This window comes from Chiloscyllium plagiosum, unplaced genomic scaffold (genome assembly GCF_037043375.1).
Source record: "Chiloscyllium plagiosum isolate Xiang-an unplaced genomic scaffold, Cpla_swu_hap1 HiC_scaffold_1, whole genome shotgun sequence".
In the NCBI taxonomy this organism is placed as follows: domain Eukaryota; kingdom Metazoa; phylum Chordata; class Chondrichthyes; order Orectolobiformes; family Hemiscylliidae; genus Chiloscyllium; species Chiloscyllium plagiosum.
In genome coordinates, this window is record NW_028270139.1 from 93,573,728 (window position 1) to 93,588,017 (window position 14,290).

Here is a 14,290-nt window from a genome sequence, read left to right on the forward strand (position 1 = left end):
CTTTTCCCTTTACTCTCCCTTAAAGGTACAGACCACGCCTTCAACTTCGTAACTCCTCCTCTCTTAAGAAAAAATGAACCATCATAATGAAAACAAAGGACAAAGAAAATTACAGCACAGGGAAAAATGGACCTGAATACCCAGATCTCTCTGTACATTAATTTTCCCCAGGACTTTTCCATTTACTGTACATTTCACTCTTGAATTGCATCTTCCAAAATGCATGACCTCGCATTTGTTGGGATTGAACTCCATCTGCCATTTCTCTGCCCAAGTTTGAAAAGATGGCTTCATTTTTTTTCCTCTAATTCTGAACCTCATTGCAATGAAATACATATAGATAACATTGGTATCTGTTCAATCTTATCTATACTTTATCCATTAAATCTTCTATAACACATCTGCTATCACATTCTTACAACCCGCAACATGTAAAATTTGTAAATAAAAAGTCTGTAACATAAGACTCCAACAAAATAATCTCATATTCTTGTCTTTAACTCATTCCAAGAATGTAAGAGGATTGTGATCTGTGTACACAACCATCTCCGACACATTGTTCATCACATAAACATTCAAATACTGTAAGGCCAGTACCAAACTCAATAATTCCTTTTCAATGGTAGAGTATTTTGTCTGGTGGGTGTTGAGCTTCTTTGAAAAGTAACCAATTGGCTGTTCAATTCTATCATCATCTTTCTGTAGCAGTACAGCTCTAACTCCTATGTCACTGGCATCGATTGCAACTTTGAAGATTTTCAAAAAGTTTGGTGTAGCTAAAACTGGTGCAGTGGTTAATACTGCTTTTAAATTGTCAAATGCCTTCAGGCACTTTGCTGTTCACTGAAATTTTGTGTTCTTCTTCAGCAAATCTGTTAGCAGTGCCACTACACTGCTGAAGTTTGGAATAAACTTCCGATAGAATCTGCTTAGTCCTAAAAATCGAAGCACCTCTTTCTTGGAGGTTGGTCATGGAAATCCCTTGATGGCTTTCATCTTTGCATTTGTTGGGGTCAACCTTCCATGACGGAGAAAGTGAGGACTGCAGATGCTGGAGATTAGAGCTGGAAATGTGTTGCTGGAAAAGCGCAGCAGGTCAGGCAGCATCCAGGGAACAGGAGAATCGACGTTTCAGGCATAAGCCCTTCTTCAGGAATGAGGAAAGTTTGTCCAGCAGGCTAAGATAAAAGGTAGGGAGGAGGGACTTGGGGGAGGGGTGTCGGAAATGTGATAGGTGGAAAGAGGTCAAGGTGAGGGTGATAGGCCGGAGTGGGGTGGGGGCGGAGAGGTCGGGAAGAAGATCTCAGGTGAGGAAGGCGGTGCTGAATTTGATGGATTTGACTGAGACAGGGTGGGGGGAGGGGAAATGAGGAAACTGGTGAAATCCGAGTTCATCCCTTGTGGTTGGAGGGTTCCTAGCCGGAAGATGAGGCGTTCTTCCTCCAACCGTCGTTTTGTTGTGGTCTGACGATGGAGGAGTCCAAAGACCTGCATATCCTTGGTGGAGTGGGAGGGGGAATTGAAATGGTGAGCTACAGGGTGGTTTGGTTGTTTGGTCCGGGTGTCCCAGAGGTGTTCTCTGAAACGCTCCGCAAGTAGCCGGCCTGTCTCCCCAATATAGAGGAGGCCACATCGGGTGCAGAGGATGCAATAGATGATATGTGTGGAGGTGCAGGTGAATCTGTGGCGGATATGGAAGTTTCCTTTTGGGCCTTGGAGGGAGGTGAGGGGGGAGGTGTGGGCGCAAGTCTTGCACCTCCTGCGGTTGCAGGGGAAGGTGCCGGGAGTGGAGGTTGGGTTGGTGGGGGGGTGGATCTCCCTCCCCTCCCCTATCAGCATTCCGTAAAGACTACTCCCTCCGTGACTCCCTCGTCAGATCCACACCCCCCACCAACCCAACCTCCACTCCCGGCACCTTCCCCTGCAACCGCAGGAGGTGCAAGACTTGCGCCCACACCTCCCCCCTCACCTCCCTCCAAAGCCCCAAAGGAAACTTCCATATCCGCCACAGATTCACCTGCACCTCCACACATATCATCTATTGCATCCTCTGCACCCGATGTGGCCTCCTCTATATTGGGGAGACAGACCGGCTACTTGCGGGGCGTTTCAGAGAACACCTCTGGGACACCTGGACCAACCAACCCAACCACCCTGTAGCTCACCATTTCAATTCCCCCTCCCACTCCACCAAGGATATGCAGGTTGTTTGGACTCCTCCATCGTCAGACCACAACAAAACGACAGTTGGAGGAAGAACGCCTCATCTTCCGGCTAGGAACCCTCCAACCACAAGGGATGAACTCGGATTTCACCAGTTTCCTCATTTCCCCTCCCCCCACCCTGTCTCAGTCAAATCCATCAAATTCAGCACCGCCTTCCTAACCTGAGATCTTCTTCCCGACCTCTCCGCCCCCACCCCAGTCTGACCTATCACCCTCACCTTGACCTCTTTCCACCTATCACATTTCCGACGCCCATCCCCCAAGTCCCTCCTCCCTACCTTTTATCTTAGCCTGCTGGACAAACTTTCCTCATTCCTGAAGAAGGGCTTATGCCCGAAACGTCGAATCTCCTGTTCCCTGGATGCTGCCTGACCTGCTGCGCTTTTCCAGCAACACATTTCCAGCTCAACCTTCCATGACCGATGTTATGTCCCAAAAATGTCCCTCTGCCTTCGCGAATTCTTCATTCTTTAAGTTTAATATTGCCAGTTTGCTTCTCTTAATCCTTCAAAGAGCTTTGCCGACTGTACCATGTGATCTTTCCATGACTGACTAAAGATCACAACATCATCCTGATAAACTGCACAGTTTGTTAACCCAGCCACAGCTCTGTTCATGAGTCTTTGGAATGTGGCCAGTGCATTCTTCATTCCAAAGGGCATTACTTTGAATTGATATAGCCCATGTGGGGTAACAAACACAGAAACCTCTTTCACCTTCTCTAATAAAGGTACTTGCCAATAACCACATAGTAAGGCCAACTTTGTGATGTAAGTGGCTTGTCCAACTTTCTCTATACAGTCCTCCAATCTTGGTATTGGGGTATGAGTCTGGTTTTGTTACGGCATTGACCTTCTGATAATCCACACAAAATCGTTGAGTTCTGTCAGGTTTGAGAACGAACAAGATTGTGAACTTCACTCACTCTGACTCGGTTTAATGATATCTTCGTTGAACATCGCATCCACCTCCTTCTGGACCTGTATGGCTTTGAGAGGATTAAGTCTGTAGGGGTGTTGTTTTAATGGAACAACATTTCCTACTTCTACCTCAAACGCAATAACATTAGTCTGCCCCATCTTATTCCTGCATATGTTCTCATACTGCTGCAAAAAGCCTTTCATCTGCATTCTTTGCTCCTGAGACAGATAGTTCACTAACCTATCCAACTCGTCAAGGACTTCCTCATTACGTAAACATACTTTGAGACACATCAAACTCCAAAACATCTGGATTTGGTTCCTCACTCTACAGGGCAATATCTAGTACCTGTTTTTCCAGTTCTTTCTCTCTATTATAATAAGATTTCAACATATTCCCATGACATATCCAAAAAGGATTTTCCTATCTACATCTTCACCAGATAGTTTACCTGACTCAACTTTTTCTCAATGCAATAGGGACAACTAAACCTAGCTTCGAAGGGATTTCCGGCCACTGGTAACAATACTAATACATCATCCCCACAGGAAAAGGTCCGAATTTCAGAGTTTTTATCTGCCACCTGCTTCATGCTATGCTGTGCCCTCTTCGGATCCTGTTTAGCTAACTCATCTACTCGATTTAATCTCTCCCTCACCTCTGACACCTAATCTAAGTATGAGATCTCCAACTTTGGTCCTGTCAATTTTTCTTTAATTAATTTTAAAGGGCCTCTCACATTGTATCCGAACGTTAACTCGAAGGGAGTGAACTGAGTAGATTTGTTTGGGGCATCTCTAATGGCAAACAATACGAGTGGGATACCTTTATCCCAATCATTTGGGTAACCCTGACAGTAGACTCTTAACATGGTCTTCAGATTCTGAGGCCACGTTTCCAAAGCTTCTTGGGATTCAGGATGATACGCACAACCTTCACTCTCTCTTAAAGCTACAGTACATGCCTTCAAATTCAAAACATTTCTTTTATACATATTGTCAGCAGCTAATTTAGCAACCATTCCTTTGAAACCTTCATCAAAGCCATTTATATAAATGGTAAAAAGTGGAGCCCCAGCACTGATCCCTTTGGCACATTACTCGTTACATTTTGCTAAACAGAAAGACACATTTATGCCAAATTGTTTCCTGTTAACTATCCAATCCTCTATCCATGCCAATTTGTTACTCCCAATACCACAAGCCATAATTTTCTTCAATAATCTTTATTGTGGCATTTTAATCAGTTCCAACAATTTATTCAGTACTAATGTCTGCTGCTGCTGCATCATAATTGGCTTATCATAAGACCAAAAGATGGAGAAGCAGAATCACGCCATTCAGCCCATCAAATCTGATCCACTATTCGATCATGGCTGATATGTTTCTCAACCCCATTCTTCTGCTTTCACCCTGTAACCCTTGATCCCCTTACCAATCTGAGTCTTTAACTATCTATCAGTGCTGTCACTCCCACATTGTTTAGCCTTAGCTTTCTTGACTCATTTCTTAAGCAGCTCTTCTTCAAGTGTTTTCTGATAGCCCTTTTCAACAGTATCCACAACAACACTGACGCACCCATCTATCTATGCACAAAACAAATTGCAGCAGGAATGGTCCTTCAAGCCTGCTCCGCCATTCAATACGATAGTGGTTGATCATCCAACTTAATACCCTGTTCCTGCTTTCTCCCCATAACCTTTGATCACCTTAACCAGAAGAAATCAGACTTAAACTCTCAAAAACTCTGATCAAGCTAGTTAAACATTGTCTATCCATAATACTTCCACATTGACTATATCTTTGATATGCTCTTCTGAATACTCAGTTGCATTTGTCTGAACTTTATTTATGCTATTTCTTCAGATGTTACACTGATCCCTGGTAGATTTGGCAGATGATTAGGAAAATTTGCCCTTTTGGTCTAAGTATATCTAAATTTCTACATTATTTTACCAAGGATTAGATAAAGTTAATCAGTCAACAGTTGCTTGAGTTCTCCATTCCTCTCTCTGCTCTGTTATTTTTTCTGCAAAAGTTCAAGAGATATAATTGCAGTCATGTGAATTTCCGTGCATATTAAAGTCAAAAGCTGATGCAGGTATTACTGACATATCATATCACTGGACTTAATTACTCCAATTATTACTTAATAGTCCCTTAAACTACTAACATTCACACATTTGCACTTCCCACAGCTAAGCAAGTTTGAAATTTTCAACTCAACTACTAATTTTAATAAGTACTAATATAACAGTAACAAAATTACATGGTATTAGTAATAACTCTGAACAACTAAAATAAAGACCAGTAAGATTAATCTGCTTGCTCAGTTACTCCTTTCTAATGATTTCTGCCCTGGTTTTAATTAGTTTGAATTTTAAAGTCAGGATTTTTCCACCCTAATCTAACCTCCGCTGTATCCTTTCTGACTTGTAATATCTTCCAATGCAGCAATCTTTTAAAAAGAGATTTTTACTGCATTTGAAAAGCTCTACACTTGATATCAAATTATTTATTATTTATTGCAGCTGCTTGCATCACCTGTTAGTGTAACGTATAGCTTCAAGTGAATTTTCTGCTGACTGTTTGATGAGTGTCCTCACAGTAAATATAGGTCCAATAACCAATTAATCCTGAAATCTGTCAGAGAGCTACATGCTTTTGCAGTTCAGTAAGTGTTGAACCTCTTTACACAGCAGTGATAGTTGAGAATGGCTTGATTTTCTAGTTACTCGATCTATGTCCTATATATGTAACCATTTATGATCCCATCTGTTTCTGAGGTTAGTTGGAATTATCTCCACAAATACTTAATGGTCTTCATATTTCTCGAGATTTAATTGCTCGATTTTATGATCAGTGCAGTGTGCAAATATTTGACTTCTCACAACACATTACTCATAATCCCTTCTTGAAATTTATGGTCTCGTTCTCTTCATGATTGCGGAAACCTAACTCTCGATGCATTCCTGTTAATGTCTTCTCCTTTTGATAGATGTGATATGTAGTTGCAGGGACAGAGGTGACTCGTGTTTCCATGCTTCTCTAATGATTTTAGTGGAGAGTATTGGGCCAAACTGATAGTTGAGGCAATAAATATAGAAAATTGGTGTCTTAGAATGTGCAAGTGTTCACAAGTAGGACAAAGTAACAAAGTAGGACACTTCCATACGATGTAACATGCTTATCTTGATAATGGCTAGAGCAGCCCAAATACTTCCTTTAGTAATAATTTTCATTGGTGGAACATCAGACTGATAAAACCTATATTGCTCTAAACCTCTCATCTCTGATTACCTGTTTTGAATTACGTTATCTATATAAGAACTGTTATGTGGCCTGATCTTTTGAGCAGTTCAAATCTGACTACTTTCTGTATGGGAGGTATTCTGAAATAAAAGTTGCTTTGGCATGTATTCTGACTTATGATATCATTGCAAAAAACTGCACAAAATATATTAACCAGACCTGATGAGCCAAGTAAGGAGAAGACAGATCATGCCCCATTTTTATAGATATGTTGGGTTTGAATGTTAATGAATGAGAGAGTAGGTAAACACGTTGGTGTAAAAGTGAGTAAGTGGATCATATGGGTGAGTTGGATGTGGTGGATCAGGGGTCATGGTATAAGGAGATGAGTAGATAAGCTGATGACTTGTGTAGTTGATGGATGGCTAGGTGGTTAGGGGACAGGGTTGGTGATATGGCTAGCTTGGTGAGCAAATGAATTGGTCATCAGAAGATAGAATATACCAGCAACTCCCATGCAGGTCCACATCTCAAGACTTCCACAAGGCCCCAGTGAACATCTTTGATCATATATTTGTTCTCTGATGATCTGGAAGCCAGAAGCTCAATATTAATGCATATCTATGTGACTGTTTTAAATGTGAAGTGGAGGTGCCGGTGTCGAAGAAAGTTAATGACACCATGTTATAGTCCAACAAGTTTATTTGGAACCACGGGTTTTCGGAACGCTGCTCCTTCATCAGGTAACTAGTGAAGTAGAATCATTGCACACAGAATTTATAGCAAAGTATCATCTTTCATCTTTTAGAATGGGCTCCAGTTTCGAAAGCACACTCTAAAAGATGAAAGACTTAACAGCAATCTAGGTTTGTTCAATATATTGCATTAGTGCATGACACTATAATCTTTTGCTCTAAATTCTGTGTCCTTTGATCCTACTCCACTAGCTACCTGATGAAGGAGCAGCACTCTGAAAGCTTGTACTTCCAAATAAATCTGTTGGACTTTAATATAGTGTCATGTGATTTTTAAATTTAAATGCCCCGTTTCGATGGAACACTAACTGAGTAACTGGCTAGAATCACATCAGGAAATATATGATTACACAAATAAATTATTAGATGTATTAATTGGCTTATAACGTCTGAATTCAATTCCAACCCAGATTGTAGGAATACACTTGTGATCTGTTGGCTGGAAGTGTCTTTCCTCTCCAAGGAGAAGTTAGCTAGTTTCACCGAAACCCTGTGAATTCAATACCAACAAACAACAACCCAGATATTTCATGTTCTGACTGTTGGAAACCTGACAAACCACAAAGTGGGAAGATTGACAGTTCTTTGAAGTCCTCATGCATTGATTACATGGGAACTTCCTTGGAGGTTTCAACATCCAATGAGCAAATACCCAGTGTCCAAAACACTCCAGAAAAATCTCCAACTCTGTTTGAGTCAGAGTCTTCAGATGGTGTTGACTTATCAGGAAATGTTAGACAGATAAAAACCAGGTAATTATGCAACTGACCTCCCCAACTTCCCACTGGACTCCTGCACAAGAGCTTTTCTTACTTATCTTCTGAGTCTCCCCTTGACTACCACTTCCAACCCAAATGCCTGCTCCAACCCATCTACACCCCTTGGACCTCTTGTCGAAAACCCTAACCCAACACGATGACCTACTGAGCTGACCTGAATGCCCCTTATATCCCCAGCTACCCCCTCAACCTGACCTGACTAACCAGATTCTCTTTACTAACCCTAAAACAATGTGACTGCTACCCCTATTACACAGTGATTATCCACAGCCTTCAATTCCCTGTCAAGCCCACATTTATAGGCATGGTGGCACATTGGTTATCACTGCTGTCTCACAGTGCCAGGGACCTGGGTTTAGTTCCAGCCTTGATCAACACTCTGTGTGGAGTTTGCACATTCTCCCTGTGTCTACGTGGGATTCTTCTGAGTGGTGTGAATTCCTCTCACAGTCCATAGATGTGCAGTTTAGGTGGATTGATCATGCTAAATTGCCCCACAGAGTCCAAGGATGGTAAAATGGGGATTACAGGGGCATTGTGTAGTGGTCGCGTGCAATACTCTTCAGGGAGTTGTTGCAGACTCGATGGGCCAAATGGCCTTTTTAGGGGATATCGATGGCTCAGTGGTTAGCCCTGCTGCCTCACAGTGCCAGGGATTCTGATTCGATTCAAACCTCGGGCAACTGTCCATATGGAGTTTGCACATTGTCCCCTTGTCTGCATGGTTTCCTCCCACAGTTCAAACATGTATACATTAGGTGTATTGGCCATGCTAAATTACTCATAGTGCCTAGGGATGTGCAAGCTGGGTTGATTGGTTACAGGAACTACAGGGTTACAGGGATATGATGGAAGGGAGTGGGTTCTGGTGGGCTGCCTTTTAGAGGATTGATGGGCTGAATGGCCTGTTTCCGTGCTGTAGGGATTCTATGATTCTAAGGACAAATTCTTTGAAGTGACCTAACTATTCTCCACTACCTGACCACCCACTAACATGACCTACCTCCGACATGACTTACCCACTCATTTGTCATTTTAACTCAACCATCTGCCACCCTATACCTCACCCACTCATCTTCTACCCTACCCCTTCCCCCTTTACATTAACATCCCTCTCGTGTTAACCTGTCTCTATAGCTTCTTAAAGAGGCTTTGGGATATTTAAACTTTTTAGTTACTGAAGTACAGCAGCAAATGCTGGAAAAATGTGGTGTGGCTTCGTCAGCAGTGTTCTCAATGAGGATACTTGTGCTTGTTGAGTTCTGTGGGATCCTTAGGGTGCAGGTTAGAGCCTTCCCACAACCTGGCAGATGTGAAAGGTTCTGCAAGACCTGACTATAGCCTTGAATGACTGCGGCCAGTGGAAATGCTGGCTGACGTGGGCCATGGTTTTGCGAATGATGAGAAGACCAGCCATGGGAGTTTCATGAGCTAGCTGTAATCTTTCTGCACAGTACCTCAAAGGCATCACTACTTGATGTCCACTTCTCATTTACAGACTTGTGAGAGGGTCTCCATTTTCTCATCAGCATGTCATTTTTAATATCACAGTGTTCAGTGACTGCATCTGCCTCAGTTTCAATGGGAGATCTCCGAGCTAGTGTTTTAACAGTGGGGTTGCTTGCTGGTCCACTACCAAGGACATTCTATTTATTACCCGCTTGGGGGCTTCTAGAGTCAGGAAGAAGTTTCGGCAAACTAAACAGTCTCCACTGGCTGACCATGTCTGAGCATAGATCCTGTGATCATACAGTCAGAGAGAATTCCAGACAATTTCTCCTGCAGTTGTTCATCCTTTCTGACCTCAATGGACCTCTCAGAGACCACTGCAAATGCTGTTACCTTTGATACCACTACCATTGTGAATAGATTAGATTAGATTACTTATAGTGTGGAAACAGGCCCTTCGGCCCAACAAGTCCACACCGACCCGCCGAAGCGCAACCCACCCATACCTCTACATTTACCCCTATTTACCTAACACTACGGGCAATTTAGCATGGCCAATTCACCTGGTCTGCACATCTTTGGACTGTGGGAGGAAACCAGAGCACCCGGAGGAAACCCACGCAGACACGGGGAGAACGTGCAAACTCCACACAGTCAGTCGCCTGAGTCGGGTCAATCCTGTCTCCAAGCAAACTAGGTAAGGCTCGTACTATCACTAGTTACAACACTGGGCTACATTCCAGATGAACCTGGTGAAGGGGGATGAAAACGAGCTTCATTTCTTTTACCAGAACCTACACTTACTGCAATTTCTGGTGAGAAGTGATAGGGTTTGACTGGTCCTCAGTGTTTCCCAGTGTCGCTCTATGCTTTGCTCGCCTCACACTTGGGAAATGTGGCCACCCTTCCATCAGGAGCAAAAGATGGCTCAACTCACCTCATCAATACTTTAGTTGCAATCTGACCAAACCCACCCAATAATCTGCCACAAACCTGAGAGAGTGTGTGGCAGGTCAAGTTCACTGCTTGTTCCAAATGACCTCCTGATTAAGTACAGGATACTAATGTCTCAGGGCACATTCCATACCCACCCTATATTCATGGAAATAGATCACTAACATGTCAGCCTCTAAGAATCATCAAAGAACATTTGTGATCCACTTACAGTCTGCTTCTAAACTTCAGGGCTGCACAGTGGGATGTACCAGCAACCATCATTGTAATGCTGCAACAGGAACACTGTGCACTCAGGGACATTCATGGACAGCACCAGAATACATCTCTGGGCTCTTCACTCACTATCACAGCTCTCTGTCAACCTGAGCTCACAGCAACTCTGCCTGGCATTACCGTGCCTATTTTACATTTTGCAACCTCTGTCAGAGATACCATTTTCAGTGCAGAAAGATAACCAAGAAGCTTTTCTTGGTTGTCAGCAGGACTCAGTGAAGGACTCAGTCAGGCAGGACTATCTTCTCTCAGGGTTCCTGGCACAGCATGTTACCAACCCAGACCCTGCTCAGAGAGGGGAAGGTCAGGATCTCTTCCTCAACTGTCTTGACTCTTTTTGCACCATTATGGTCTGTTTTCTTCATGGAATGAGAAACAGGTCAAAGTACTAGAGGAGATGAACATGGGTGACACAACTATTGCTGTCAGCGCAGGTGGAGAGGTTTCCTGAGTGAGTAAAAAGGCAGCACCTGCAGGGTCAATGATGTTATAAGAGTGAGTAAAGAAGATATTGCAGGCAACAGTGAGAGTGGTGGAGCATGAGTCTTGGCAGATTGGAGGTACAGTAACAGAGATATAGCCGAGTGTAGAAAGACACCAGTTTTCTTCCAACATTCCTCCAAATGGCTAAGACTGCTTTAACTTGGACGGCAACCTTCACTAGATGGTCCTGGGGAAAGAGGAAGTCCTGTATTTACACCACCCCACCCAGTAGGAGCTCCTGGATCCTGACCATAGAGTGTGGCACAGATTGCCCTCTGTTTGCCATGTCCAAAAAAATGTCAGGAACTGTTGCAGGGAAACTCTGCATTGACAGTATTTGTCTGGGTACACCTTTTAAAGATGCCTATGCCAGGAATGCAAGTCAATTCTGGGATATCCAGTGAGTGATGTGTTGTTCTGATAATAACGTGTGGTAAGATGAGACAGAAATTGGAAATGGTACATGCCATATAAGCAAAAACGGCAATTAATATGACAGGTTTAGTAAAATTCGGCACAAAGACTCAATCTGCCTCACAGCAAGAATCCCTTCAACAAGACAGGAATTCCACTTAGCGAAAAGGTCACTACAAATCAGCCCAAAGGCTTCTTAGCTTCACCTTTCATCTCAGGGCTACCCTTTCTGTCCTGAGGACAGATCCCAACCTTACCCTTTCTCCAATGGGTCCTCAACTTCTTACCATTCTCCCCATCTGCATCCCACCAAGTTAGTTGTGGGTGACTAGGGAAGGATTTCTTTGGGAACAGGGACTTATGGATCCACTCAAACATCAATGAGTGTGGCTGTAGCTGGATACAGTCAGTCTCTGCTCATTGAGGGTATTCCTATTGGGAAGGGGGTGGAGTTTTTATATTGCTCATGGAGAATTACGTCAGAGTTTTTGGTAAGCAGCTTTTACCTTAAGTTCCCATACCCACTGGTTAAAACTGGCTTCCCTTCTTTGTTCACCCACCCCGTTCAGTTTGTTGCAACATGATTAATTTAGAAAGGAATGTAGATACCTTTTCCCACACACAAAATAGTAAAAGGAGCCAATGTAAACAACCTCTCTTGAATTAACAAAAAAGTGTGAGCTTATTAACTACTATACACAAGAAATACTAACACCACTCACATACAAATAGATTTGAAATATGAGGTAAGTCCCAAAAGATAAAAATGAAGAAAACAAGAAGATTATAATAAAATGAAAAACTGCTGATGCTGGAGATCTGAAACAAAAATAGAAAAAGCTGGAGAAACTCAATGGGTCTGGCAGCATCTGTGAGAAGAAAGCAGAGTTAACATTTTGAGTCTAGTGACTCTTCATCAGAACTGGTAGCGGCTAGGAAGAACTGGTATTTATGTTGAAGCAAAAGTGGTGGAGGTAAGTGGATTAGTGGAGACGGAGCGCAGAGATATATGAAAGCAGTAGTTAAACAACAAGATTACAGATAGCAGGCCAGGACAGAAGAAAAACTGAGGAAGTGGTAATAAGAGCAATTATCATTTTGTCATTCTCTGCTGTTAAACCTCAAAAAGGTTTTACAGATCAGTTCTCTAATTTTTGCGAAGAGCAAGTAAGACAGTCCTGCAACCATAGATGCATTGCATGAGTATTGTTAATGATGACAATTGAAAAGTCAATTTTTGAGTTTCTTGGTTTGATTGGCGTACTGTTGCCCTAATTTCTTTTAAATCTGGGCTGCAGTAGTATGGGATAAATTGTTATTTCTTTACCTACAGCACAGGGGTACTTACTGACTGTTCTCAGACTGTGATTTCCACAGCATTCTAGACACACTTTGGTCTTCACAGCCTAATATTAACAACACAGACTCATATTGAAGCTCCTTTTTTGTACATTCCCATAAAGGGAAACCATAAAAATGTCTGCAAGAGGTGGCTCTCTACCTGGAGTTGGGTGGTGAGGAATTATGTAGTCAGCTCCTCATAATCTCAAGTTATTCTTTCTTTCTGAAATTTCTTTGACAAATCTCAACATTGCATTCTACCTGGTCCCACAAGATTTTTGCCCACCCATCATTAAATTTATATTTAAAGTCACTGTACCTCATTTGCAGCCCTCATTTGTTAAAAAATTGAAATTATGGACTAAAAACATGCATAGTATTTTTGCTTCTGACCTGTCATTGTAACATAGGCCAGATGACCATGTTTATTCCATTTTGAATTTTTGAAGTTTAACTAACCTGTGTTGGTCAGCTGATTGCTGTTAACTTTTTAAGTCAGTTATTTCATTTTCAAAACCATTTCAGTCCATGAAAATCTGAGGCACTAAAATGATGCAATTTGAAAATTATTAGTCCCTATTTAGTTACAATCATCCAGTTAATAAAAGCAGAAAATCCTAGAGAAACTCTGTGGGTCTGGCAGCTTCTGTGGAGAGAGAAAAATAGAGCAAATGTTTCAGATCTCTTCTGAATCACTTATTTTCTGCTATTCTTTGCAACAGTTCTGATCATTTCACACAGATGAAAGATATTATGAGTGTTTGTGGCAATGCACTAGAATTACATCAAAAATAAAAGATAGGTTAGAAAATTGAGAGTTTTTCTTAGGAAATAAATAGTGAAACAAAGATTGAAGCCAGGGCTGTATTTAATCAACACACTAAGGGCTTTGATCACTGGTTGGAGAACCAACTGAGAACTCTATCAATTCCATGGGGAGGCCTAATGGTGCTAAGTGTTTGGATTTAAGTGATCATTGTCAGGTCTTCCCTGGAATTTGGGACCTTGGTGGTGGATGTCTTACCTGCTGAGACTTACCAGCCAATCAAAACTGAGAACTCCTCATGGTTGAGAGTGACAGCTGAAGCAGTAGCTGCTAACAGCAATTCACCTACCAGGAGTATAGATCATCAAAGGACCCCAGGCCAAAAGTGAACAAAGAAGGGAAAGAGTTCACAGGGTGAATTAATTGAGCAGCCAGGGATGTTGGAGACCATGGTAGATTTTAGCAACACCATAGCCTAAACCTGTAAAGGCAGGTCCCCCAGTTGGGACGAGCTGATATTGAGCAATTGCTCGAGGGAGCCACTGGAAACCTGGCAGAGTTGCTGGATAGCTTTCTGAACAACCACTGAACTGGGTAGGGTCAGGAATAATGGATATCATTTGGTTTACTATGTAGCCTTACTGATATTCTGTGTCAGCCCCTTCTGCACTTCAAC

At 42.4% G+C, this 14,290-nt stretch overlaps 1 protein-coding gene across 1 annotated transcript in view; it reads left to right on the top strand.

Moving 5' to 3' along the window:
• The first annotated feature begins 10,123 nt into the window (after positions 1-10,123).
• LOC148152161 (uncharacterized) overlaps positions 10,124-14,290 on the top strand; it is a 63,967-nt gene continuing 59,800 nt past the window's right edge. Inside the window, exon 1 of the mRNA XM_087993948.1 lies at positions 10,124-10,195. Coding sequence (XP_087850074.1) covers positions 10,124-10,195 — 72 coding nt within the window. The remainder of the gene's footprint in view (positions 10,196-14,290) is intronic.